At 48.2% G+C, this 26,231-nt stretch overlaps 1 protein-coding gene across 1 annotated transcript; it reads right to left on the bottom strand.

The window, feature by feature from the left end:
- Window positions 1-5,836: 5,836 nt before the first annotated feature.
- Window positions 5,837-20,162, bottom strand: Isy1 (ISY1 splicing factor homolog). Its single transcript, XM_005386995.2, has 11 exons — window positions 20,006-20,162; window positions 18,491-18,513; window positions 17,494-17,545; window positions 16,502-16,567; window positions 15,869-15,911; window positions 12,995-13,107; window positions 10,813-10,930; window positions 9,046-9,168; window positions 8,195-8,319; window positions 6,725-6,811; window positions 5,837-6,499 (listed from the first exon to the last, which is right to left on the bottom strand). Exons 1-11 carry the CDS (start codon window positions 20,006-20,008, stop codon window positions 6,392-6,394), a joined length of 861 nt encoding a protein of 286 aa, XP_005387052.1. The 5' UTR covers window positions 20,009-20,162; the 3' UTR covers window positions 5,837-6,391.
- Between the last annotated feature and the right edge of the window lie 6,069 nt (window positions 20,163-26,231).

A 26,231-nucleotide genomic window follows, 5' to 3' on the forward strand; every position in this document is an offset into this window, starting at 1 on the left:
CCCCGCCCCCAGCTCGAGCTCGTCTCCTCGGCTCAGCGCCCTGCCCCGCCCCGCCCGAGCCCCTGCACCGCCCCTCAGGACATCTCCTCGGCTCCGCCCTCAGCACCCTGAGCCCGCCCCAGCGCCGAGTCCTTCCCTCGGCACCACCTAGTCGTCCCTCAGCACTCCGAGCTCGCCCTCCGCACCGCCCCCGACTCCGCCCCGACACCAGCACCCCGCCCCATCCTAGCCCTGCACCCGGGAAGGACATCCTCCCGCCCCGCCCCTTAACTACGACTAGTCCCGCCCACATAACCCCGCCCACCCCTGAGCCCCTCCCCCATGCCCTCCGAGCCCCCCAAGTCCCCGCCAGGGCCCCGCCTCTCGCTGCGCCCGGCAGTCCTCTGCCCACTCAGTCTCTTCCTCAGCCGGACCCGCAGGGGCACTCCCAGAAGATGCCGCCTAGTGCTAGGGAAGGGCTGGCCCGGTCAGGGCTGTGGGCACAGGCAGAGACCACACAGCTTAGAGCCCGGAGCCAGGGGTCCTCTGAGAGATGAGACCAGACATCCGTTAGAAGCCGAGAGTGAACCGGGCCTGGTGGCCTCGGGAGGGTGAGGCAGGAACATCTCCTGAGTTCGAGGCCAACCTGGGCTACCTGGCGAGACCCTGTCCAAAAAAAACAATAAAAGCTTCAATTCTACCAAATGGGACCCGTCCCATCAAAACCAGGAGGGAGCGGGGTTCAGGTGTGAACTCTTGCCCTGTCAGACAACCCTGCCTGGCGCATATTTCCTGTGACCGCGTGGCGGGTGCCTGCTCTGGCCTGACACTGCTGTGCGAACGCGGGCAGTGAGTGTCTCAGGGCACAGAGCAGACAGAAGCCCAGCCGCAGCCGTCTCCACGGGGAAGAGAAGGGCCCTTCCCGAGGGCCACAGGGGACCCCACCCAGCCTCACCAGCCGGGCAGGAGCAGGCAAGGCCACTCAGTGAGGGCAGGACAGCTGCCCGCCCCCTAACAGCGAGCTTCATCCCCTAGGAAACGCTCACAGGTTCCCACAGCAAGCCCCAGGATTCCCTGAAAAGCCACCCGCTGCCTGCTGCGGTGGCAGGAAATGTTTCCCTCCATTCCCGGGCTGAGGGGGACCTGAGGACAGGGTGAGGGTCTCCATACACTGGAGATGGCGCTGTCAGGCGGGCAAGGCCGGGCTCAAGTGGCCACTCAGTACTTGGTGGCAGTGGCGGGGCCGAGGGGGAGGCACAATGGCATGAGGGTCCAAGAGGCAGTCCGGGCCAGAGCTGGGTGGCCGTGAGCAGGGGTGGACACCTGGCCCCGACAATACCCAGCCTGGATTTCATGCAGAGTGAAGTGGGAAGAAGCCTAGTCTGGGCCTGGTTTTCTTTTTCTTTTTCTTTCTCTTTTTCGTTTTCTTTTTCTTTTTATTCTTTCTTTTTTGTCTCCTTTGTCTTTTTGAGACAGTGTCTGCCTATGCAGTTCAGGCAGGCTTTGAGCTCACTTTGTAGCCCAGGTTGACCTTGAACTTATAATGATTGTCCTGCCTCCCGAATGCTGGGATTATAGGCATATTCCACCACACTCCTCTCTCTCTTTTTTCCTTTTTTTCTTTCTTTCTTTCTTTCTTTCTTTCTTTCTTTCTTTCTTTCTTTCTTTCTTTCACTTTTATTAATATGTTTGCAGTATATAATGATTACATTCACTATAGGGAATTGGTACCTGTACATAACACCTTCCAGTTTTTTCCCCTTCCCCCAGCCCTCAAGGAGTTTTTGTTTGTTTTGAAACAGGGTCTTGCTATGTAGTTTAGGCTGGCCTCAAACATGCATCAATCCTCCTGCCTCAGCCTCCCCAGTGCTGGGATTGCAGGCATGCACCACATTTGGCATTGGACCTAGATTCTTGTCACACAGTTCCCCACCACAAATCTTAGGTACTAGAAACAGCCTAAAACAAGTGTTGTGGGTCTTGCAAACTCAGAAAACATTAAAAATCATTAAAATGTCCACTCACAGAGTGGATTTTATGGTATGTAAAAAAGTTGGGGTTTTTTTGAGACAAGGTCTCACTATGAAATTCAGGCCAACTGAGAACTCACTATGTAGCCAAGGCTGACCTCAAACCTGTGTCGATCCTGTCTCAGCCTCTCAAGTGCTGAAATTACAGGAATGAGCCACCATGCTCAGCATGGTATATAAACTATACCTCAGGAAAACTGTTTTTAAAAATCTGTATCTCCTGTCTTTAGGAAGTAAGTTCATGAAGAGCAGTGGCATTGTACCTGAAGTTGAATTATGCTCATCTGAAATGGGGTAGTTAAAAAATATTTAAGAGGGGCTGGGGATTTAGCTCAGCGGCAAAAGCGCCTGCCTGGCAAGCGCAAGGTCGTGAGTTCAGTTCCTGGTACCGGAGAAAAACCAAAAAAAAAAAAAAAAAAAATTTAAGAAGTCTCCTTTAATGCCCCAAATTTGAAATAATGCATATCTACAATTGTTAAAAATAGACAGACAGCAGTGCTTGCCTGGCAAATGCAAGGTCCTGAGTTAAATTGGTGGTACCAAAAAAAAAAAAATATGTGGACGGACAGGAGGATGGCAGGTTTCAACCCAGCCTGGGTAACTTAGCAAGATCCTATCTCAAAATAAAAATAAAGCCCTGGGTTAAAAAACAAAAGAAACAAACAAACAAAGAAAAAACCCAGTTGGACACCTGGGGGCATGGTGATGTACACTTGTAATCCCAGCACTCAGGAGGCTGAGGCAGGAGTATCATCATGAGTTTGAGGCCAGCCTGGGCTACATAGTGAGTTCAAGGCCAATTTGAACTGCATAGCTGAGACCTGGAGTTAAAAAATCAAAGATAGCCAGGGATATAGCTTAGCAGCATAGTGCATGACTGGCAAGCACAAGGTCCTGAGTTTTAGACCTGGACTCAAAAAAAAAAAAAAAAAAAAAAAAAGTAGGGTAAAAAGTCATCAAGAAGATGACTAGACACCAACCATGAGACCCTTGTCATGAATATGGAAAAATGCCTGCTGCCAAGTATTAGGAAACTGAAAGCAGCAAATATCACCCAGAATTCTGTCATAGCATTGGAGATCTAGGTGCTCTGGGCAAGTGCAGGGCTAGTGTGGCAAGAAGTGGCCCTCAGTGGACCTGGTGGGCAAAGCAGCAGCAGGCATCTGCTCTCTCTTCCCCCCTAGGATCCCAAAATGTCACAAACACAGGGACAGGTGAATCCCCTCCCTCAGCCTCTGGCGATGGTGATCTCACAACGGAGGCCCTGAGCCACCATATGCAGGCCACCTACCTCTCAGCACCTCTCGTGCAACTCCACCATGCCCCGTGCCCTTGAATCCCTCTGCCAGCCCCAGAGCAGGCCCAGGTGGTCCCAGAAGGCTGCCCTGGCTTCCTCCCAGGTACAGGTGCAGGAGTGGCCTCACAAGTCCTGCTTCCCAGGGCTGAGGACATAGCTCAGTGGCATAAGCACCTGCCTGGCAAGCGCAACGTCCTGAGTTCAATTCCCAGTACCAAACAAACAAACAAACAAACAAGTCCTGCTTCCCAGACCGCTTCAAGGGAAGCCCCAAGAAATGCATGCCCACATGCAGTACTTACTGTCCCCTCCAAGCGTGCACCCCTGCTCCCAGAGCACTTCCCTCCTGGGGCCAGACCCCTGCCCAGAGCAGCACCCCACCCTCACTTTGCTGCCAAGAAACTGCAGTAGCTTTAAGGTCCCAGCAAGCTATAGCCCGGAAGCACTCAGTGGGAGAAAAAGCGCAGGCCCAGGCTAGCCCTGGGAAAGAGCCCTCTGCACCCCTCAACGGGGCAGATGGGCAGGGGCCACACTGGACTCCCCGGGGACCTGAGTGCTCCAGCACCAAGGAGGCAGGGGAAGTGGGCCAGTGTGCAGAGGACCAGGGCCCAACGTGTCCACTCCTGGGAGCCACTGGGTGGAAACAGACCAGGATGGGTTTCAGCCCCCTGCTGTACAAGGGCTGGTGGTGAGGGGAAGGAGGACTGGGAGAATGGACTGAGACGCAGGAATTGCACTGTAGCCTCACCAGAGGGTGGAGGATGGGCGGGGAGGCAAGCGGAAGGAAGTCCGCAATGTGTCTATGGAAAAGTTACCTTTCTGATACTATAGGCGAGCCAAAGCTAACATAAGTCAGTGGATTTTGTGAACGAAATCAAGGCTGCCAAGACTGGTTAGCTGGGGCCAGGCAGCCACACCCACTCCTGCCGTCACACCCACTCTGGCGGCTTTCCTGCTGTCCTCAGACCTGGCAGGAGGCCGGCTGAGAACTTCCCTCTGTTCCAGGCCCGCCAGGGAGACCTGCAAGATGGGCAGCTGCATGCCGCTCCACACCAAGCCTGTTTTCCCCAGTGTGGGACCCAAGCGGCCCTGATGAGACTGGAATGCTGGAGCCTGGCCTGCAGGACGGGCTTGCTCTGGGCTAATCCCGGGCCCAGAAATGTGTGATGTGAGGACTTCCTGTCTTTTCCACCTGTGAGGAAGCATCACTGCCTGTGGGTGACCCTGGAAGAAAAACCCATGACTGAGCCCAAGGTCCCCCACACCCCACCTTACAGAGGCCGGGACAGAGACCAGAGTGCGCCCACAGAACAGAGAAACCAAAGCTGCGTCCCAGGACTTGCTCAAAGCCCCCCTGAAGCTCCCTCCTGAGCGTACCACTGCAGGAGCCGCAAGCTGGGTGACGCAGCCCAGAGCCCCGCCTGTCTCTGCCACTGAACTCCACCCCGGACTTCTCCCTCTTCTCTGCACATCTGCCCAAGCTTCGGCTCAGGGCTGGGGCAGAGATAGCCCTTCAGGAAGGGAGCTTCCTGGAGCAAGTCACTGAAATCGAGGTTCTCTTCCCTGAGAACATTTCCACAGTTACCACAGCATCAGGTTCCTTAGAGGCTGAGCAGCTCTCTTGACGCAGCCACACGGTTCTTCTGTCCCTGTCTGTGCCACTCCCACAGGCGAACCTCTCGCTTCGGGATGCACTTCTCTAAGCCAGGAGCTCCCACTTCCCCACAGCCCAGGTCAGAGCCGCACACTCAAGGGATGGTTGCTTGGCCCTGACAGAGAGCACCAAGATGCTCTCACAGCGCCGTGGAGCAAGAGGCCCAAGCCCTGGACCACCCAGGCCTGCAGCCTCTGCAGGAGGTCCCCACTTGACCGTGACCTCTGGACTCCTGGATGTCCATCGTGGGCAACGACAGAGGCAACACAGGAGCCCATGGGGGCCGCCCTGCTCACCGCCACTCCTGTGCCTGCCTCAGGGGGCCTCCGTGTGGGCGACCTCATGCTCCCTCAGTGTGGTCACCCCAGAAAACAGGCATGGCAGTTTCCTTTTCTTACAAAACATCTTTAATAATGGCTCTCTGTAGAACAGATTACAGTGCGGAAGTTGCAAAGTCAAAATTCCAGGCCGCCAGGGAGATGAGGGTGCTGGTAGAGAAGTAGGGTAGTGCCCAACAGGGGCAGCGCAGGGTACGGACCCAGAGAGTTGGCTCAAGGCTGACACATCACCTCAGTTCTAAAGAGAAGGATGTGTCTTTTTAGAAAAACTGCATTTTTTATTTGCTTTAGGGTTTTTGGATTTTTTTGTCTTTTTGAGACAGGGTCTCACTATGAAGTTCAGGATGGCCTTGAGCTCACTTTGTAGCCCAGGCTGGCCTCCAACTTGCAACGATCCTCCTGCCTCAGCCTCCCGAGTGCTGAGATCTCAGGTGTGCACCACCACGTCCGGCTTGCGTTTAGTTTCTTTGGGACAGGGTCTCACTACGTAGTACAGGATGGCTTTGAACTCACTAACCCAGGCTGGCCTCGAACTTGCAGCAATCCTTGGGACCTCCCGAGTGCTAGGATAACAGGGGTGGGCCACTACACTCAGCTTCATTTTTTAAAATGTTGGCCACTAGTTGATTCTTCTCCCTCCAAAATCATAGTGCAAGGCAGAACGAAACTTTTTTTTTGGTATCAGGAGTCGAACTCAGGACCTTGCACATGCCAGGAAGGTGCTTGCGCCGCTGAGCTATATCCCCAGCCCAAAACACTTAACAGGCAGTCGGAGGGCAATCTTTTACACAAACCAAAATAAAATGAGCTCATACGGTAGCCCACACAGGTAAAGATAAAAAGAAATGGGTTCACTGGTCATAAATTATCTGCAAAAAAAGTGAAGACAGCCTAACAAGGGAGGCAGAAGACACAGCCCCACCCTCAGATCAGCCCAGGAGGCAAGGAAAGGTGAGAGGGATGGAGGGTGAGAAAGGAGCAGGGCCTCTGGTGCCAGCGGCCTGACCGGCTAGGGTGGCCATGCGGGCAGGATCACCCAGGGCTGGCAGGCCGCCCACTGGCTCTTCAGACTCCAAGGAGTGGCTGGCTCGTCCTAGTAGCCCAGGAGCCTTTTGGCTTCTTCACTCTGGGCCTGCAGGGTCTCACTCGCGTACTTCTGGAGTAGTTCCATTTTCTTCCTTCGCACAAGGGCCTCCTCGATCTGCAAGCAGCAGAGGGCGGGCTCAACGCTCGGCCTGGAGCCCCTGCAGGACGGGGACCCTGGGGCGTCTCTGAGAAGTGTGCCTCACACACCAGGCGGCCTCCAAGAGCCCACCTCCCTCCCATTGGGAGCATCTGACCTTCCGCGGTCCCACCCTCTCACGAGCACAGCCTCTCCCCGAGGGGCAGGCTGCTGTCCCCTGGCAGCTGGCAGCCTCTACCCTACCTCCTGCTGCGACGGCACCGGCACGTGAGCGATGAACTTCTGCTGCCCGTCCTCCCCTCCTTTCTCCTGGCTGCCTTCCTCATCGGACTGCAAAGAGAAACAGCACGGCCATCGCAGGGCACCTGCAGCACTATCAATGGCACCTCCCTAAGACGGTGCCACCCTACAGCTGTCGGGGAAAAAACAAGGGAACGTGACATCTGCACTTCCACAGAGGATGCTCCAGACACATTCTTAAACAGGAAAAGTGACAAAATGCTCGGAATGCTGGTGCTTTACGCCACCTCCTGTCCAGGAGGGAAAAGAACAGAAACTAATAGCAGAGAACAGGGAAGACGGGGAACAGGGAGAAGACGACTCTCTATACACTGTTTTGGAAACCTGTGACTTCCTTACCTATTGTTTAAAATTTATTTATTTTTTTTTTTTGCCTTTTTGAGACAGGGTTTCACTACACATTTCGGGCTGGCCTTGAACTCACTTTGTGGCACAAGCCTAGCTCATGCAGTCATTCATCAAACAGTTCCTGCAGAGCACCTAGGGAAACCACCTAGGCCACATGCCATCCCGTTCCACAGCCTTGCGTGAGACCTGCTGTGGTCGGTGGGATCCAGATGAACAGCGCCGCTGCATCGTGTGCGACCTTCACTGAGCCGTGTCACCTCTCACAGCTGCTTCCTCACAGGTGATGGTGATGCTTTTCCTTGCACACAACCGGGCCAGGCAACGTATGTATGTATGTATGTATGTATGTATGTGTGTGTGTGTGTGTCAGAAAGAGAGACCCTCCCCCCTCTCAGAGAGTGAAGCAGACCCACCTGGCACTGTCCACGGTCCAGGACCCCATATAATGGGCCTGCCCAGAAGCCTGGAGCCCCGCTCCTCCCAGCTGTGAACTTCTGCAGGTCCCTTCTATTTCCATTTGGAAACGGGGGTGCTGGGCACAGAAGAGCCACTGGCGGAGCCACGTGAACAGCTGGGTGCGGTCAGGGCTGGAACCTGCAACCTGGCTTTCTACATCCCATCCTTGTTCATTGATTGTTAACATGGCAGGAAGGGTCAGGCAGGGTGACGATCGTCTGTAATCCTAGCACTCAGGAGGCTGAGGCAGGAGGACTGCTGGGAGTTAAAGGCCAATGTGGGCTACATAGTGAGCTCAAGGCCCCCCTGGACTACATAGCGGGACCTTGTCTCAAAACAAAACAAAACAAAACAAAACAAAACAAAACAAAACAAAACAAAACAAGGGAGAAAGGATGCCATCCCTAGTGCAAAGCACAACCAACGGGGGCTCCAGTGGCGATTCGTTCCCTCCTTCCCAGGACCCTTCCTAGCCCTGAACATGGATCTTCACAGCCGTCCTACAGGGAGGGCGCTGGGCTCTGAACCCAAGCGCTGGTCTCTGCACTGAGCTCCCTCCCTCTCTGCCTCACGGCTTGTGGCTCGGAGCAGAGGGCACTAAGCCAGTACCTCCTCCTCGGTGACAGCATAGATGTTGATTTCCTCCTCCTCCTCCTCTTCCTCCTCTTCCTTTTCTCCTCTTGCCAGCCGGGCATCTCTCTCTGCTTTCCATTTTTCCACCAGCTCGGCTCTCACTGCAGATGGAGACAGGAGCTACGATCGCATCTCTGAAGGAGGGGCCAGGACGGCGCTCCAGAAAGAGCTGCCCTCTCTCTGGGGCTTGGCTGGGAGGGCAGTCTGGTTCCATAACACCTCTGGCTTTAAGTTACTACACAGTGTCTTTTCGGGGACTATTCCCTGATCCTCCCAAAGTCAGCAACCTGAGTGGCTTTAAGACATACCCACATGAAAATGAGGGACATGAACAGTCACATGCCTCAGCACTTGGGAAACTGAGGCACAGGGACTACAAGTTCAAGACGGGCCTAGGATACAAAAGAGAGATCCCATCTTAAAATCAAAAAGAAAAAAAAGAAAAGAAAACGGAGGCCATAGCAAGCTGGGAAGGAGCTCCATGCTCCAGGAGTTGTTTCCAAAGTCCTAGCTCGCCAAGTGGCACTCAGACCAGCGCAAGTACACTGCCCAGACACACTCTGGCAGGGAAGAGCCGCATCCTGCACTCATGAGCCCTCTGCCGCACCTAAGGCAGGGATCAGACACAGCCCTTCGGCTTCTCCAGCCCAGGGCCATGCTGACTGCCTCACCTGCCACCTGGGACGGGCTCACAGCTTGGCGTTCCAAGACCTCTGAGGACCTGAGTTAGCAGGGGGGAAATGCCCTTCCGCCAGATGCATTACTCAAAACAGTTTTCAAAGGAGAGAAACCAGAGGACGTCCCACACAAGATGCCCGGAGACCTACGTTTCTTCTCGTATTCTTGCTCCAAAGGCACAATGACGCCATCGTCTTCATCTAGGTAACCATAGTACTCAAAGTCAATTGCCTTCATGAGCTCAGCACGAGTCTTTCTGGGAGGAGGAAGAGCTACAGGAAACAATGGCAATTTAGCTCATTCTTGGGTTACAGTGACCCTTGAGCCCAGCTTTCCCTCAAAGCACACAAAAGGGTGATCAAAATATGCAGTCCATGTTTTTAAAAAAATCTATCACAGTAAAAGACACACTGTTGATGGGCAATGTGATGCACACCTGTAATCCAAGTACTCAGAAGGCTGAAACAGGAGAACTATTGTGAGTTCCAGGACAGCCTTGGCTACATACTGAGACCCTCTCTCAAAATAAAACAAAATCCCCCCGTTTATTTCTTTTTTGTTTGTTTGTTTGTTCATTTGGTTTTTTGAGACAGGGTCTCACCATGCAGTTCAGGCTGGCCTTGAGCTGACTTTGTAGCACAAGCTGGACTCAAACTCACAGCAATCCTCCTGCCTCAGCCTCTAGAGTGCTGGGATTACAGGTGTGTGTCATCATGCCCAGCTCCCTTCATTACAAACACACTGACCCCACTGCTCTTATCACTTTCTGCAGCAACTCTGGAGTTCTCTTTCCTGAGTGTCTGAACAAAGTGGGATCCAAATTATGATGAATTCTGCTGCCAAGCACCATCCAATAGAAAGGCAGCTCATAAAAACTTGATGCTGTGTCCTTAGCCACCTCATTCACCAGGTCCAGCACCTGTGACTTCTGGCTCTTCCCCAAAGTCAAGATGATGATGAAAAATTAACATTTTAAATTGATTCAGGACATCAAAGCAGCCATGACAGCGCAACTAAAGACATCCAGGAAAGAACTCCTGAGCTGCTGCAGAAAGCCAGGAATGGTGGACACAACTGTAATCCCAGCACTCGGGAAACTGAGGCAGGAGGATTGCCACAAGTTCTAAGCCAGCCTACACTATATAGCAAGATCCTGTCGCCAAAAAGAAAAAAGAAATAATAATATCAGAAAAGCACTGAGCATATAGCATATTTACTCACATAATTGTTACTGAAGAAAGAAATGGTCCATTTTAAAGGGTCCAACCGAGCTCCCTGCGGGCTTCACTTTAATGTGATAACAGCAGTTTCTTTTTCTTTTTTTTTTTTTTTTTGTCTTTTTGAGACAGGGTCTCGCTGTGCAGCTCAGGCCGGCCATGAACTCACTTTGTAGCCCAGGCTGGTCTCGAACTCCCAGTGATCCTCCTGCCTCAGCCTCCAGAGTGCTGGGATTACAGGCGTGCACCACCACGCCCTGCTGATAACAGCAGTTTCACAGCTCTCTAACTTGTGCAAGCCTAGAGCCTCCCTCCTCCTCTTCTTCCCTACTCACGTAAGGGACTTCGCTGCCTAATTTGTGGTGCCTGTCCCCACCTCCCTCCTCCTTGCTTAGATTCCCTACCTGACTGAGGCTGACCAGATGGCCAAAGTTATAAACCTGTCATTTTTAAGTAACTGTCTTTGTGTGAGTTCCTTTTTTTCCACCACAAACTCTATAAAAACCTTGGTAACACTGTCACCAGGGCTCCGAAGTTAGGAAGCTTAGCTTCTCTGAGCCAGGCTAGCCAAATAAAGGCTTTTTCCATTCTCTGGGAGTGCATGGTTGGTTCTTACGGCACGTGAAAAAGTCTGGTATCCTGCTTTCCATAACATTATCAAGTTAGAGGCAAAAACTTTCAAAAGCCTGAGTTACTTACGTTCTTTCTCAAAGAGCTCCCTAACACCAGGCAAATCCTTTGCTGCTCCAAAGTACTTATAACCTCGGTTTCCTGGGACTTCTTTCCCTTCATGATCCAGCATTTTAGGGCCAACTTTCTTATTGGGAGGGAAAAAGACAAAATGAATCTGATATATAAACTATTTCCACTTCTGTAAATAGATTTTAAATTAATGATGTTAAATATGGAAAATATTTACGTACACAGAAAAAAACATATATTCCTACCCCTTAAAAATTAACCTACCACCTATAATCCCAGCACTTACAGGAGGCTGAGGCAAGAGGATTGCTGGGAGTTTGAGGCCAGCCTGGGCTACAAAGTGAGTTCAAGCCCCGCCTGAACTGCATAGCAAAATTTTGCCTCAAAAAAAAGAAAAGAATTAACCTACCAAAAAAAAATTCTTAAATGTCTAACAATAAAACTTTTTTTTTCTTGTTTTTTTTTTTTTCCGGTACTGGGAATCAAACTCACGACCTCGCGCTTACCAGGCAGGCACTGTCTAACAATAAAACTTAAACAAATTACAGCATATTCACTGATGCATTCCAATTCTATACCCTAAAAATCATGATCTGTATAAAGTTCTTATGTTGACTTAGACAAATACTTAGCACATGAAGTGACCAAAGCTTAAAAAAAAAAATGACAAATTATCTAAATGACAATTGGTAGTGGACAAATGAAACACACTCAGATGGTGAAACCATATGTGTTCTATGTATACTTCCTGTATGACTTGCTTCCCCATTTGATCCCTATTTAATCAATATTACCTAAGTGATTATACTCATAATCTTTTTGGTTGACCATAGCTTTGTCCCACTCATGCTCACCTTGTGAGTTCCCACTGGATCAGTGTTACCTAAGTGACTATACTCTTATTAGTCGACTATAGTTTTGTCCCACCTTACATCTGCCTCACCTTGGAGCTTTGTTGTATAAAACTCCCTTGAGAAGCAGGGTCCCTAGGGCCACCCACTTGGGACTCCCTTCTCTCTTAGATGCTATCTTTCTCTCTCTAAACACTTCCTACTTTTTTTTTTTTAGTATTTTGAGCCTGGCTCTTGCGATGTAGTTCAGGCTAGGCTTGAACGTACTGTGTAGCCCAGGCTGGTCTCGAACTCACAGTGCTAGGATTACAGGCATGTGCCACCACGTCCAGCTAACATTTCCTACCCTTAACCTCCACTGTTCCTAAAATTCATTCTTTGATTTCAAGAACACGAATTTGGCATATCAGATGTCTAGTAGGAGTTGTATTTGGGAGCTGTATTTCCCTTATATTATTTGGATTCTTGGAAGTTCTACATCATCCCTATAGCACATTCATGAATTTAATTCTTTCTAGAATTCTGGTCACAAACCAAGTTGGATAAGAACTCAGTCAAATTCAATAGTTAGCTTCAATGTTGACCTTATGGGGAAATTTGATCTAGTTCACAACCAATTTGGTTTATGACCAGAAACATGGAAAAAATCATGTTCACGAACCAAAGTACCACTGCAGTTTGGAACCGTACAAATTTTGATAAACAACTCTTTAAAAATTATGTTCATTTTTAAAATTCTGAGATAGGGTCTTGCTAAATTGCCCAAGCTGGGCTCAAACCTGAAATCCATGGCCAGGCATGGTGGCACTGGCCTGTAATCCCAGCACTCAGGAGGCTGAGATAGGAGGACTGCTGTGAATTCAAAGCCAGCCTGAACTGCATAGTGAAACCCTGTCTCAGAGATCAAAAACAAACAAACAAAAAAACACTTGCAATCCTCCTGCCTCAGCCTCCTGTACACTGGGATTATAGGAGTATACCCCACACTCAAAATTTTGTTTTTTGTTTTTTTTAAGACAGGGTCTCACTATGTAGCTGAGGCTGGCCTTGAGTTCACTATGTAGCCTACAGTGGGGGACTAAGCTGACAAATCCCAGCCCAGGGCTTGCCTCAGAAGGGCTCCGGGAAACCAGGGGAACTGCAGGGAGGAAGCCAGGATGGGATGGGCTGCTATCCCCCATGGCCATGGCCCGACCCCCTGTGGAGCCCTTGGGAAGCAGGGCTGCCCCTTGCTGGTGTCCTTCCCGGGGGGCCTCAGCAATGCTCCATTCTGTCCCTTTCAGAGGGCTTGTGCCAGTCCCCCACCTACTAGAGTGCCACACACTTACCCCATAGTCCGGGCCACCCAGCTCCTTTATCCGGACTTCCCAGTGCCCCTTCTCCCTCAGCAGCTTGTTAATTTCGTCGTTCAGGTCCCGAATTCGGAATTCACCCAAACCAGCTAGGAAAATAAGAGGTTAGAAGCACTTCCTCAAACCGGCACACCTTCAAATAAGTGTCAACACTACATTCAACATCATCGCTCCCACGGGAACAGCCATCCCTCAGGGTACTGCATGAAATACTCATTTAAATTGATATGGAGACGCCCAATAGCCAAATAAATGAAAAAGCAAGGTTTATAAACACCGTTCCCACTAGCAGAGGAGAAAAAAAATCCTTTACAAGAAGTATCCTCACTAGCAACTAAGGAAAGAGAAACAGAAACAATCCTGCAGCCCCACTTATGGAACTATGATTATGCAAGCCAGGTATGCTGGTGCACACCTGTAACCTCAGCACTCAGGAGGCTGAAGCAGGAGGATCACAAGTTTAAGGCCATCCTAGTCTCCAGTGAGGTAGAGGCCAGCCTGGCTACAGAGCAAGACCATCTCAAACAAGAAAGCAAAACAAAACAAAGTCAGTCAGGCACAATGTCATGTACCTGTGGTCCCAGCTCTTCAGGTGGCTGAGGCAGGGGGATTGCTGGAGTCTATGAGTTCCAAACCAGCCTGGGCAACATAACAAAACCCAGTCTCAAATACAAATTTAAAATGTCAAGTAAAAATAAAGATACATTTACAATCTTCCACTCCCATGTTCTATACTTTCAGAAGGTACTAGGCCTAAACCTCATTTTGAGTCTCAAAGCCACAAACCTCTAGAGAAACTGAGGAGAGTGGGGGCAGCCACTGGAGCCTCCTTTTTTGTTGTTGTTTTTTGAGACAAGGTCTCGGGGCTGAGGGTATAGCTCAGTGGCTTAAGCACTTGCCTGGCAAGCCTGAGGCCATGAGTTCGATTTCCAGTACCAAAAAAAAAAAGAACGAGACAAGGTCCCTCCATGTAGTTCAAGATGGCCTTGAACTCATATGTAGCCTAGGCTGCTCTCAAACTTGTAGTAATCCTCCTGGCTCAGGCTCCCAAGGGCTGGGATTACAGGCATGTGCCACCATGCCTGGTTAGGAGCCTCCTGCTTCCCAGTTACAGCTACCATGCATCCTGGAGCAAATAAGAATCTGAGGCCTTTGTACCCAAGGCCTTCACGCTGAGCCTCATCTCCAGCCCTTTCTTATTTTGAGACAGGATCTTGCTAAGAAACAGGTTATTGAACTGTAAAAAATACAAGCCCAGGTTGGGCTTGAATTTAGAAGCTTCCTGCTTCAGCCTCCTAAGGTGCTGGGATTACAGAAATCTGCCACTAAGTCTGGCTCTTTTGCTACCCATTCTTTTTTTTAAAACAAATTAATTTCCTTACTGTTGAATTTTGAAGTTCATGACTAGCCAGGTGTGATATGCACATGTTAAATTCAGCACATGGGAGCCTGAGGCAGGAGGATCACCATGAGTTCAAGGTCAGCCTGGACTACATAGCGAGACCTTGGCCTGGCCTGGCCTGGCCTGCCTTGATGTCCTGAACTGATTCAAAACAAACAAAAGATAAAGTTTATTACTATCCTTTTCTCCACTGAATTACTTTGGACCTTTGTCAAAAGTCAACTGACCACATACATAAGGCTCATCACCTGGAATTCTGTAATTCAGGCTGGCCTTGAATGCGTGGTGATCCTCCTGCCTCAGCCTCCTAAGAGCTGGGATTACAGGAGTGAGCCACTATACCTGGCAACATCTGGAATTCTTATTTTCTCATTTTCCAGATACCTTTCTATTGTTAAAAAAACAGAGAAAACAATTTGTATGATTTTAATTAAATTTGCTTGCCAGATATGGTGGTACACAGCTGTAATCCTTGCACTCAGGAGGCTAAGGCAGGAGGATCACTGAGAGAGTTCAAGACCAGTTTGGGCTACATAGTTAGTTCAAGACCAGCCTGTACTATATTGTGAGACCCTATATCCAAAAAAAAAAAAAAAAAAAAAAAGGCTAACATGTGCTCTAGCCCAGAATATGTTTTACTTTGGTGAGTGATGTATATGTTGCATTTTTGAGGGGTGAGGGGTGTTTGCTATGGGTTGAACCCAGGGGTACTCTATCACTCAGCTACACCTCCAACTCTTTTTATTAGTGACAGAGTCTTACTATTTCCCAGGCTCGCACTGAATTTGTACTGCTCCTGCCTCATCTCCCAAGAAGGTGGGATCACAGGTATGTACCCACAAGCAGCTATATGTGCTCTGAAAAAATGAAAAAATATTCTTGCCATGTAGAATGGCGTTAGGTACTGCATTCTAGAAATGTCAACCAGGTCATGAGGGGCAGTACTGTTCACGTCTAATGTGTCTTGCTGATTTCCTAATTGTTCAATAGATAGTGATCAATAGATCTCTGCAACAAGAAGCAAGTTACCAAGTCTACCTATGAATTTGAGAACCAAGTCCTCTAAAAAGAAAGTTAAAGCCGGGCGTGGTGGCGCACGCCTGTAATCCCAGCACTCAGGAGGCTGACGCAGGAGCATTGTTGTGAGGCCAGCCTGGGCTACAAAGTGAGCTCAAGGCCAGCCTGAACTGCACAGCAAGACCCTGTCTCAAGAAGAAAAAGGAAAAAAAAAAAAAAAAAAAGAAAAGAAAAAGTAAAAAGGAAGTTAACCAAGGCGTGGTGGTGCATGTGTGTGATCCTAACACTTGGGAGGCTGAGGCAGGAGGACTGCCATGAGTTTGAGGCCAGCCTGGGCTACGTAGTCAGTTAAGGTCAACCTGAGCTACACAGTGAGGGAAATCCTGTCTCAATAACACAAAACAAAGCAAACATAATGAAAGTCAGCTTACCATTCTGAATTTGAGCCACTTTTTTTGAAATCTCTCCAATGATCTATGAAATAAAGGATAGCACATTTTCATGATTTTTGAAATACCTGAAAGCACAGGCAAACTAAACTTCAAAAGTAATTCCTGGTACCACAAAAAATTAATTAATTAATTAATTAAAAAAATAAACTTCAAAACTAATCATTAAAACTACTTAGAATTCAGCTGGGCGTGGTGGCCCACGCCTGTAATCCCAGCACTTGGGAGGTTGAGACAGGAAGATCGTTGCGAGTTCAAAACCAGCCTGGGCTACAAAGTGAGCTCAAGGCCAGCCTGAACTGCATAGCGAGATCCTGCCTCAAAAAGACAGAAAAAAAAAAACCAAAAAACTACTTAGAATTCAGGTTTAAGAGTCATTTAGAAAGCCAGGAGTAGTGGCACACGCCTGTAATCCCAGCACTTGGGAGGCTGAGGCAAGAGGATCGTTGAAAGTTCAAGACCAGCCAAAGCTACAAAATGAGCTCAAGGCCAGCCTAAACTGCACAGTGAGACTGTCTCAGATAGGAACCCCCGCCTCAAAAAAAGAGGCGTTCCGATTGAAAAAAGAAGCAACCAGGGACTTGTTACTTCCATGGAGATTCATCCAGAAGTCACCTGTCGTCTCCACTTCTCGGCTTTGGGCAGCTCTGTACATTCTGAAGCCAGGAAGGGTCTTCTTTCCTAAGGGAAGCAAAAGAGCACACATGGTCACTGGACTAGCTACAGCTCATGGGACACACACAGTGTATCCAGGCCTGAGGCCAACGGCTCTTCCAGTCTTAGCACATTTGAAATTTCAGCTGGGGATATAGCTCAGTGGCATAAGTGCCTGCCTGGCAAGTGCAAGGTCCTGAGTTCAGTCCCGGTACCACCCTCCCCCCCAAAAAAAAATTGGGCCGGGGATATAGCTCAGTGGCATAAGCCCCTGCCTGGTGAGAGCAAGGTACTGAGTTCAATTCCCGGTACCAAAAAAAAAAGTGCCAGGCTCTCCTCCTTGGTCCTTAAACCTCACTCCAGCCTCTCTTTAGGGAACAACTACAGACAAAAACCACAACAAATGCAGGCAGAGTACCACAAGAGACAGGAAACAGCATAAATGCCCAGTAATGGAGAGACCATGGCTTATGTATACTACCTTGAAAAAGGACAGCTGTCAGTATTTAAGCCAAACATACATGCATAAGTATGTGGGTGTGTGTGTGCGTGTGTGTGTGTGTGTGTGTGTGTTGTATATACATGTGTATAAAATTAAAAAAACAAACAAACTCAGAGCCTAGTATCTATCAGCCCTAATCTGGCTGGGTCCCCTTGAGCTGAGATTCTGCACTGGCATCGAGGCACAGCTGCCCCAACACTCCACTTCCTGTTATTCCATATTAGACAGAGCTGGCACGTTAAGGGGACTCAGTCATCATTTTAGGGAAAAAATGGAAACATAAGCAACCAAGTGAGCCCACTTCCCCAGCTACCCAGAGGAACATTGAAAATTCAACTTGGATGTGAGCAAGGGCAGACAGGCAGCTGCAGGGCTCCAAGTCTGTCCAAGAAGGAGTTCTGCTGGACTTGTTCTGGACACTTTACAGCCCATCAGGAAGATTTACACCCACCTTCACTTTTCCCTCTTCCAGCTGAGCTTGGCGAAATCTCGCCAATGCTGTCCTGTCAGGGACACAAAAGACACCGTTAGAGCCCGCTCAGACTTCTGATCACCCAAGTTCCTGGAAGGGGCAGAGCTGCTCAAGAGCACATGTAATGTCGTTTGGAAGAACAGCAATCAGGAAACCAAAATGACAGTGTGCCTTAGGATTTCCATGTCTCAGGGAGCAGGGCCTACAAAGCCATTTGCGGGTTGGTTGGCTGGTTTGAGTAGTATTGGGGATTGAACACAATGCCTCAGACAAGCTAGTCAAGTGTTCGAGAAGTGAGTTACTAATCGCTTCTCGGCCTTTTGGCTAAGATCAAGTGGAGAAGTGAGTTACTTCCCAATCCTTTTTTTTGACATAGAGTCTATAAATTGCCCAGGCTGGCCTTGAACTCCTCATCCTGCTTCAGCCACCTAGTAGCTGGAATTACAGGCAGGGGCTACCAGGTCCTGTCAAAGTTTCTCTTCTTCTGCCTTCCCCTTCCCCTCTCCCTCCTCCTTTTGTGATACTGGGGGCTGAACCCAGACCCTTCACACTGATCTACATCCCCAGGCCGTTTTAATTTGGGGGACAGGATCTCACTAATTCATTCCTACCTCATCCGGCCATTTGTGTTCCTGAACACCCAAGTATCTAATTTATTATGTTGCATGTAAGAACTTTGAGAAACTCAATTCATCAGACCATTGTGATGAGTAATACATTCAGATGATAAAAGATTAGTTCCATGGAATGCCCTAGTTGTGCTTCCCACACCACGCACAGGTGAACAAACATAGTAATAAGCTCCGGAACCTGTCAGAAAACCCTAATGGGGGAAAAGAAATGGGCAGATATGGGGGTGCCATTTTACACAAGCAGAGAAAGAAATAGCTTCTCAAATGGCTCTTGGACCAAAAAGACCACAGACCCCTGTGGTGGTGAAGTTACAAAAAAAATTCAGCCAAAATGAGATACTTACATGGCCTTCTCTGCATTTCGGGCCTGGAAGAGAAAGAAAGAAAAAATATGCACGGTTACAACACCCTTTTTATTTTTTTACCATTTACTGTGCTTTTTTTTTTTTTACATTTACTGTTTAGTGAAAAGTTTTTTTAAAGATACAGTCACAAGCAGGATGCTTCTAATACATCTTCTTTTATCCTACTATGCAATCATGCAAGTGTTTATTTTCTATGTTAATAGAAATATGTATTGGTGAGCTGGAGGTGTACCTCAATGGTAGTGTTTGCCTAGCATTCATGAAGCTCTGGGTTCAATCCTTACCATACCAATAAGTAAACAAACAAACATTTAAAAGTAAATGGTGCCTTTTTGCTAAAAAATAAATACCTATTGGTTTGTAGCCTTGTGTGTACACAAGACCAGTATCCTCATGGCTTTTCTTCTACTTGGTATGATTTAGTACCTCAGGCAAGTAGAGCTATGTACAGATGTGAATATGTGTATTTTATGTACATATGGATAACCTTTTTTTTTTTTTGTCTTTTTGAGACAGAGTCTTGCTATGCAGTTCAGGCTGGCCTTGAGCTCACTTTGTAGCCCTGGCTGGTCTCCAACTCACAACGATCCTCCTGCCTCAGCCTCACAAATGCTGGGATTACAGGCATACATCACCACGCCCAGCCCCGGATATCTTATTTTTCAGTGCTAGGAATCAAACCCAGGGGTGCACTACTACTGAGCTACATCCTCAGCCTTTTTTTTTTCTTTTTCTGAGTCAAGGTCTCAATACATTGCCCAGGCTAGGCTCAAACTTGTGATCCTTGTGGATCAGCCTCCTGAGTAGCTGGGATTACAGGTGTGCACCACTGCACATGGCTATTTTACGTGTGTACACTATTCATACTTACATGGTCATGTATATAAGCCTGTGTATGTTTCATCACTATAGCTTTGTGTATGCATTCAGGTGAATACCAAACGGCACTACTGTTGTACGAGAGGCTAAGAGGGTCTCAGCCAGCACTGATGACCTTAGAGGCCTCTCCAAACCTTGCGGGTCCCTGACCTAAGTCCCCCCGTGGGCTTTTAATAGGGCTCTCACTTGGTGAGATGCACAGTTGCCAAGCCTCCCTCAATGTGCTGACTGCAGCGTCCTCCTATTTACACATGGTGAACGGATGACGCCAACAAGCCACGCAGGCCTCGATCACACCCACTCGGGCCACATCGTGTCTCTGACCGGCCCCTGACAAGGAGCCACCGTGTTCCACTGTGACTGGGAGCGGGTCCTCGCGCTCCGTGCCTGTTTCCCTGTGGGTAATTAAAGAGCTTCCTGGGTCTAAAACGGGGTCCGAGGCGGCCAAGAGGCTCCCGCGGTCGCCGTGTTTCTCCTTTTTGCCAGCCAACGAGGGGGAGAGGACCCCGGGTGACACTAAGAAGCCTGAGCCTGCGGTGGCCCCGAGAACCCCGAGGCCCACAGCCCGCCCTCCTACATTCCCCCGGCACCCAACATCATCCAGCACCCACTCACCATGGTGCCAGTGTGGGCGCCGCTCTGCGTCCGCGCGGCCCCAGTCCTGTCGGCTTCTCAGCCTCCAACCAGGCCGACCCTCGCGGGAACCGAAAATTCGAATAGTCGCTGGTTACCGACCTTCTGTCGGAAGAGTAAGTGGCAGGGACCGGAAGTGATCGTGAGTGGGAAGGACCGGAAGTGAGTAACCGGAAGTGAATGGAGAAACTGGGAGGAGAAGCAGTTGGCGGTCCTCCCCGAGTGTGTTTTGCTTGCGTCCGTAGCACCCATCGTCGCTTGTATTGAGGGGTGTTAGGGAGTGTTGGGGAAATTACGCTCTTTTACGGGGACTGGAGTTGGTCACGTTAATCGTTGGCACTGCGAAAGTGTGGGACGCCTTATTTTATTGTGTGGAAGGTTCTGTGGGGTTCTGGTCGCTTCTCTCCTAATCTCTGGCCCCTTTCATGGCTCTTCTGTGCAAGCGGCTATCCTCTTTTAGAAATTACCCGTCCTCATTTTTCTGAACGAGCTGAGGCTTCACAGCCGCCAGAGCTCCTGGACCGGATCGTTCCTCTCCCGCGTAAACAGGGAATGGTGGCCCCCACAACTGCAGAATGAAGCTGGGCTTCGGTAGTGGGCGCTGCGGCCCCCGCTCCCCCGATCAGGGCGTGTCTGTCTCCAGGATCTCGAGCCGATAGGGCTCCGCCGACTCCACTGTCCCCTACCATTTACTCGGGGCCTATGCTGTTTCTGACTTCTGGAACCTGGGGCACTGGAGAGCTGGACAGCGAGGTCACCCTCTCTAAAGGATTTTAGTATCCTGGCATGATGGTGCACCCCTATAATCCAGTGCCTTAAGAACTTGAGCCCCACCTGGGCAACCCAAGGCGACCCTGTCTCAAAATTTAAAAAAAAAATTTTTTTTAAAGAGCGGGGGATATATCTCAGAGTGAAGGCACTCTCAGTACCACAAAAATAATAAATAAATAAATAAATAAATAAATAAATAAATAAAAGGATTTAAAGTGCAGAGGTGAAACACCCACTTCCTTGGGCAAGGAGAGTGGTTCATGATGTGTCACTTTTCAGAAGCAGTGTGATGGGGACATCGCTGGAACCAGGAGATGCTTAGACAAGGACCAGGAATACAGGGGAGCTGATTACCCCATTTCTGTAGGTGTAGTGACTGAGGGCTTACAGACCAAGCTGCCCTAGTCAAAAGGAACCCCAGGACTACAGTGCTGGACAAAACTCGCCCTGCTGGATGTTAAATATGTCACACCAGAAGCTGCTATCAGCCACTTTCAGAGCTAAGGCGCCGATTTGGTTACATCATTGTAAGTTGATGAGTGAGACCCTGTTAGCTCACCACTCAAGTCTTCAGTTAGACAAGCAATAAATTGCCTTTAGTACTAAGACCAGTGAGTCAGGCTAAATGGCCCTTTTTTATCTGTTCACATTGAGCCTCTATGCTTGCAGCGATTTTGCCCACAGCACCCTTCCTCCCACCCTCTGAAATCACTGATCTACCTGGGTGATGCCTACCTATTTGAAAGGTTATTCAGCTTGGATTTCTAACTTGGTTCAACCACTTTTTGGCTTTGTGTGTTTAGATAACCGCCCTGTGTAATTTTTCCTGTTGTGGGTTTGTAGACTAGGATTTACCTTTTTTTCAGTTCTCATTTTTTTCCTTTTCTGTGGAATTGCAACATTTGCCTTATAGCACTGTTGTTTTAAAGGAAACACTGAAAAAAAAATGATCAGATCTATGTAAAGTTCTCAATAATGATTTCAAAAACAAAAATCTTCATGGTGTACAATCAGATTTATTAGGCCATATCTAACGCATATGTAAAGGCACTTGGTCCAGGCTCAGGGCTTTACAGGACTTTGTCAAAGCTCTACTGGCCTTTCAATTACCAGACAAGATCTACAGCTTCTCTCTGTTTGAGTCTAACTTTTTTATTTTTTTAACCTCTACATCCACTCCACCCCTGGAAGAGGTCCAGCATGTAAGATTTGATGGCTGAGTAGCTGCACATGGTGACACACCAGTGATTCCAGGATAGGCTGAGGCAGAAAGATCACTTGGAGTTCAAGGCCAGCCTGGACTACATAGTGAAACCCTATCTCAAAAAAAAAAAAAGAAAAACAAAGATTTGATGGTTGAATAAAGAAGCAAAAACAAAGTGCTCTGCTTTCTTTCTGTGCTAATAGCCCCAATTTACGTTTCCTAGTCACCCTAAAAGAATGAACAGTATATAATGTAAGTATGAAGATGCTTTTATATATACTGTATTTTCACTTGTTTTCAGTACAGGGGATTGAACCTAGAAGAACTCCGTCACTGAGCTACTTGTGTTTTTTTGTTTTTTGTCTTTTTGAGACAGAGTCTCACTATGCAGTTCAGGCTGGCCTCTAACTTGCAGTGATCTTCCTCCCTCAGCCTCCCAAGTGCTGGGATTATGGATGTGTGCCGCCATGCCCAGCTCATGTTTTAAAACAAGGTCTTGCTAAATTGCTCAGGCTGGCCTTGAACTTGGAATCCTCTTGTCTCATCCTCCTGAGTAGCTGGGATTACAGGTGTGCCTTGCCATCCCCAGCTTGACCTATGAACTTTTATACACCTAATCAATATATGCCTGTGATCTGTTATTAGCTCCAATCGCTAATCCATAAGAAAATAGTTATAAACTATCTCACTTATAAAGATGTCATACCATTATAAAAGCTAGGAAGAGTCATATGAGGATCCTGATTTGGAACACTTGAACCCACATTTTTGCCTAGCAACTGTAACATAGGTGAAATTTTCAGGTTTTATCACTCTGTATCTTATAAGTAGGGTACAGTATACTGTATTAACTAAAATTCTTGCAATATTAGAAAACATCCGGGCTTAAGCCAGGCATGGTGGAGCATGCCTGTAATCCCAGCACTCGGGAGGCTGAGGCAGGAGGATCGTTGAGAGTTCGAGACCAGCCTGGGCTACAAAGTGAGCTCAAGGTCAGCCTGAACTGCACAGCGAAACCCTGTCTCAAAAAGATAAAAAAAATAAAAATAGAAAACATCCGGGGCTGGGGACTTAGCTCAGCAGCACAGCACCTGCCTGGCAAGTGCAAGGTTGTGAGTTCGATCCCTGGTACCGGAAGAAAAACAAACAAAAAAACATCCTTTCAGCCTTGACCTGAACCAGAAGTCAAAAGCAGTCTTTTACCATCTAAAGGCCTCAGATGCTGCTCCTCACTAATCAAAGACAACTGGAGAGCAAGGTGATAAGCAGGAAAAGACACCAAAGATATCCATGTCCTAATCTCCTGAACTATGAAAGTGTCACATCCAAAGAGGCTCAGGTAGGTGTAATTAAGGATCCAGTGGCCCCAATGTAATTAATCACAAGAATCCTCATGAGGGAGGCCAAGGATCACTCAGACATGTGACTGAGGAATTAGAGTAAGGACAGCCTCTGTAAGCTGGAAAGTCTTCCCTAGAGATTCCAGCAGCAGCCCTGCTGACAGTTCCATGAGACTCACTTCCAAGGTTGACTTCCAGAACTCTCATTTGTACTTTTTCTTTTTTTCAACAGGGTCTACATAGTGCAGGTTGGCCTTGAACTTGCTTTTGTACTCCAGGCTGGTTTCAAACTGATAGCCATCCTCCTGCCTCACTCTCCTGAGTGCTGGGATTACAGGTGTGCACCACTACACCCAGCTAGCTCCTCACTTTTCAACTAAACTTTTGGCACTGTTTAGAGGCTAGGGGTACAACTTAGTGGCACAAGCGCCTGCCCGGCAAGCGCAAGGTCCTGAGTTTGATTCCTGGTACCAAAAATAAAGTTAAGAGTCAGGTGTGGTGGCACGTGCCTGTAATCCCACCACTTGGGAGGCTGGCTGAGGCAGGAGTGCTGTGAGTTCAAGGCCAGCTTGAACTACCATCATGACTCCATCTCCAAAAAAACAAAAACAAGAGCGTCTGGTGCCAGGAATGGTAGCACACGCCTGTAACCAGAGTCATCAGAGAGGCTAAGGCAGGAAGATTTGGACTTTGAGACCAGCCAGCACAACTTAGTGAGACCCTGTCTCAACCTGCTCCTGCCCACTTGAACCACAGTTGTACATACATGCCTGCTCCATCGAGGAGTTTAAACTACTTGATAGGACTGCCCCATACCGCCTAATAAGTCATGCATTTATCACTGGTGGTTCAAGTGGGTGGGAACATAACACATTCAAATCAGAGCCACCCAGTAGCAAGACAAAGGAATCCTGGCTGGGGATGAAGGTGTGGAAGGGGTTGTGGCTCAGCAGTAATCATCCATTGTGCATGCATGAGTATGTGTGAGAGAGAGAGACAGGCAACCCTGGGTTCAATCCTCAGTATTATCAAAAAATGAAAAATAAATGTCGCTGGGTGTGGTGGCACATGATTGTAATCCCAGCACTTGGGAGAAGTAGGCAGCAGAGTTTGACACCAGCCTGGGCTACAAAGTGAGCTCAAGGCCAGCTTGGACTGCATAGTGAGACCCTGCCTCACAAAGACAAAAAAAAAAAAAAAAATGCCACTGATAGGATTCAGGATTAAATTGTTCTTCATTTTGGAAAATGAAGAATAAGCGATTTTTTTTTGGTACCAGAAATCGAACTCAGGATCTTGCATTTGCCAGGCAGGTGCTTATGCCACTGAGCTATATCCCCAGCCCAAACGATCTTTATATAGTGTCAGAAACTTGGAACTTGCCTCAGTTGAGTCCTGCAGGTATAATGGAAACAAAACAAGTGAATCTGGATTAACTGAATTAGCATTCAGCTTTCTTCTCCCTTCCTATAGAAAATGCAATGCTAAACAAATTGAAGGAAGAACTGATAAACAAAAAGCAGCAAGGATTTGGTTTGGGAAATTCTCGGCCTCACACTATCGCAAAGATGCTAAAGGATTCTGTCACATGTGCTCCGGGTCAACAGTAGGGTGACACTGGGCTGTTTTCTACACGCAGAAGGATTAAGAAGTCAGATCTTTGGTGGACTGGAAATGTAGTCCCATGGTAGAATGCCTGCCTGGCATACAGAGTCCTGGGTTTAAACCCCTGCTTTTCAAAAGGGGGGAAAAAAAAGTCTTAGAGGAGACTAGGTATTCCTGTTTCCCCACAACCACGTCAACAAGCCAGGGACAGAGATGAGATTATCTCATTGCTATCTATGGAGAGGCCTTCAGGAAAAAGAACGGGGATGCTGGCAGAATGCTTGAGGCTAGACACGCTCAGGCCTTGAGGCCTCCTGCATTTGTAGAGCTGGGTTTTCCCTTCAGTGCTGCGGGTACTATGCAAGTGCTCGACCACTCTGCCACATCCCCAGCCCCTCATGGGATTTTGACATTAGATCAGACCAATAACCTTTTTCCTTCCACTTCCCCCCATTTTTAAGGGAATGTCAATTATAAATATCATGTACCTATCCTATTGAATTGTGTGGAGCAAGGACTGAGATGAGGCTTTACTTTTTTTTTTTTTTTTGGTACTGGGAATCGAACTCATGACCTCAGGATTGCCAGGCAAGCGCTTATGCTGCTGAGCTACATCCCCGGCCAGAGGCTTTACAACTTTAAACTATGGGTAGGCTGGGTGTGGTGGTGCATGCCTGTAATCCCAGCAATTGGGAGGCGAAGGCAGGAGGACTGCTGTAAGTTCAAGGCCAGCCTGGGCTACAAAGTGAGCTCAAGGCCAACCCGAACTTCATAGTGAAACCCTGTCTCAAGAAGATGAAAAAAGAAAAGAAAGAAGCTATGGCAATAGCATGTGGAATGATATCTCAAAGAGACAAATAAATGCTGTAGGAAGTCTTTAAAAATCAACCTTACTTTTTCTCAAAAGACAGGAACAGATATGGATTTAAAGTTAAGAAATGTGCTGGCTTTCATATTTATAAGTTGAGAAATAACTGTAAATGCTGTTTAGTACAGATTTCTACCAACGGGAGTAATATATATAGAAAATATTTGGTAATACATGGGAAAATTACAAAAGGACTACAAATGTACATGTACTTTCTACTGAAAATTGTGTAAAAGTAACATGCATTAAATAGTTTGTGGGGAAATTTGAACATGCTTTTGTCTTTTTGAGACAGGGTCTCACTATGCAGTTCAGGTTGCCCTTGAACTCACTTTGTAGCCAAGGCTGGTCTGCAACTATGATTCTCCTGCCTCAGCCTCCTGAGTGCTGGGATTACAGGTGTGCCACCACGCCCAGCTG

This window comes from Chinchilla lanigera, unplaced genomic scaffold (genome assembly GCF_000276665.1).
Source record: "Chinchilla lanigera isolate Chin_1 unplaced genomic scaffold, ChiLan1.0 scaffold00028, whole genome shotgun sequence".
Taxonomy (NCBI): domain Eukaryota; kingdom Metazoa; phylum Chordata; class Mammalia; order Rodentia; family Chinchillidae; genus Chinchilla; species Chinchilla lanigera.

Excerpts from the sequence above, each read along its gene's own strand:
- Isy1 (XM_005386995.2), bottom strand. Across the intron at positions 10,931-12,994 it reads TGGGTGGCCCGGACTATGGG|AAAGTTGGCCCTAAAATGCT; the intron begins GTAAGTGTGTGG and ends CCTCCCAATAAG. Across the intron at positions 9,169-10,812 it reads GGAGCTCTTTGAGAAAGAAC|CTCTTCCTCCTCCCAGAAAG; the intron begins GTAAGTAACTCA and ends TGTTTCCTGTAG.